This window comes from Arachis hypogaea, chromosome 14 (assembly GCF_003086295.3).
Source record: "Arachis hypogaea cultivar Tifrunner chromosome 14, arahy.Tifrunner.gnm2.J5K5, whole genome shotgun sequence".
Lineage (NCBI taxonomy): Eukaryota > Viridiplantae > Streptophyta > Magnoliopsida > Fabales > Fabaceae > Arachis > Arachis hypogaea.
Window position 1 is genome coordinate 110,286,886 of NC_092049.1, and position 1,843 is coordinate 110,288,728.

The 1,843-nt window shown below is 35.3% G+C and overlaps 1 protein-coding gene across 1 annotated transcript; it reads left to right on the forward strand.

Moving 5' to 3' along the window:
* Positions 1-465: 465 nt before the first annotated feature.
* Positions 466-1,185, forward strand: LOC140178664 (uncharacterized). Its single transcript, XM_072215878.1, has one exon. The coding sequence runs from the start codon at positions 466-468 to the stop codon at positions 1,183-1,185; it is 720 nt and encodes a 239-aa protein (XP_072071979.1).
* Positions 1,186-1,843: the final 658 nt, after the last annotated feature.

The following is a 1,843-nucleotide window of genomic DNA, read 5'->3' on the forward strand; positions in this document are numbered from 1 at the left end:
GTAAAGATGTATTTGTAATTTGTAGATACGCAGGATATCCTAACTATTTTATCACCATACCTGTAACCCTGAATGGGATGAGATAAAAAGAGAAGTGACTCCCATTGGATTGAAGGCAGAAGACCGTCCTGATATATTGTGTCGAGTTTTCAAGATCAAGCTTGATGGTTTGATTGATGACCTAAAAGAGGAAAAAATCTTTGGCAAAATTTTGGGATGTAAGTCTGTGTTTATGCAACGCTTTATTAAAATCTTATGTTGTAATGCTTTGCTCATTTGTCTTTTTCAATTTTCAGACGTTTGCACTGTAGAGTTTTAAAAGAGAGGGCTTCCGCATGCACATATCCTTTTATTCATGAGTAACGAGTTCAAGCCACAAACACCAGATGACATAGACAAACATATAACAGCTGAGATTCCTGATGAAAATGAAAGGCCAAATTTATATGGAGCTGTTCAAATTATATGGTACATGGTCCATGTGGTCCGTACAAGAAGAATTCACCTTGCATGAAGAATGGATCCTATTCAAAGTTCTATCCTAAAGAGTTTAGACAACGAACACTTATTGACAAGGCCGGATTTTCCAAATATAGGCGTACTGATAACGGTCAAACAGTGAAGAAAAGAGAATGTATACTAGATAATAAGTTCATTGTTCCGTATAATCCAGAATTGTTGCTCAAGTTTGGGTGCCACATAAATGTGGAATACACATGCCAAACAAGTTCTATTAAGTATCTGTTTAAGTATGTACACAAGGGTAATGACCGCGTAACAGCTACTCTATACAATGCGGGTGATCTGTTAGAAGCCACACAAGTTGTTGACGAAATTAGGAATTACTACGATTGTAGGTACATTTTGGTATGTGAGGCAGTCTGGCGCCTATTTGGATACGAAATCCAAGAGAAAGGACCATTTGTGATTAGACTTCCATTCCATTTGGAGGATGAGCAACCTGTGGTTTATGGTGAAACTTCTAATGTGAATGATATCGTCGAAAGAGCAATATCTCATAAGTCCATATTTTTGGGATGGATGGCAGTGAACATGTCATATCCCTATGCTCGAAGTATGACTTATGCTGAGTTTCCAACCAAGTTTGTTTGGAAGGACGATTCTTCAAAGTGGTTTTCTCGAAAAAAAGGCTTCGCGAAGGTTGACTCATGTACCTGCAGGTAATGACGAGTTTATATTCAATTTTGATCTTACTTATTTAATGATTTAAATTTAAAATCTTAACAGCCTGTACCCTACATCTATTTTATTCGATTTATCTACACTAGAAAATAAATGTTCAAATAACTTTCAACAGTTATAATCTGTAGATTATACAATTTTTTATTTTTCTATATTTTTTAGGAAAATTATTCTTATGCGGATGTGTAGCTACATAATAATTAAAATAGCGTAGCTTAATCCATTTAACAACTTAAAAGTCGGATTTTAACCAAGTTTTTTGCAGCAAATACCGAAGAATATTACCAACGAATTCTCTTGAATACTCAAAGAGAATGTATGAGTTTTCGAGATATAAGAACAGTAGGAGGAACAATTTATGCTATGTATAGAGATGCATGCTTCGCCCTTGGACTCTTGCAAGATGACAAAGAATTCATTGATGCAATTAAGGAAGCAAGCTCATAGGCCCCAGAATCATATGTTAGGAGGTTATTTGTCATTCTATTAACATCCAACAATATCTCAAGATCAGAACATGTCTAGGATAGATGTTGGCATGAACTCTCAGATGATATGTTGTATCGATAGAGAGCCGTGATGAACATGAGGGGTGAGTTTTTATTAATTACAATGATAAAAGTTCTTCCTTATTGATCAT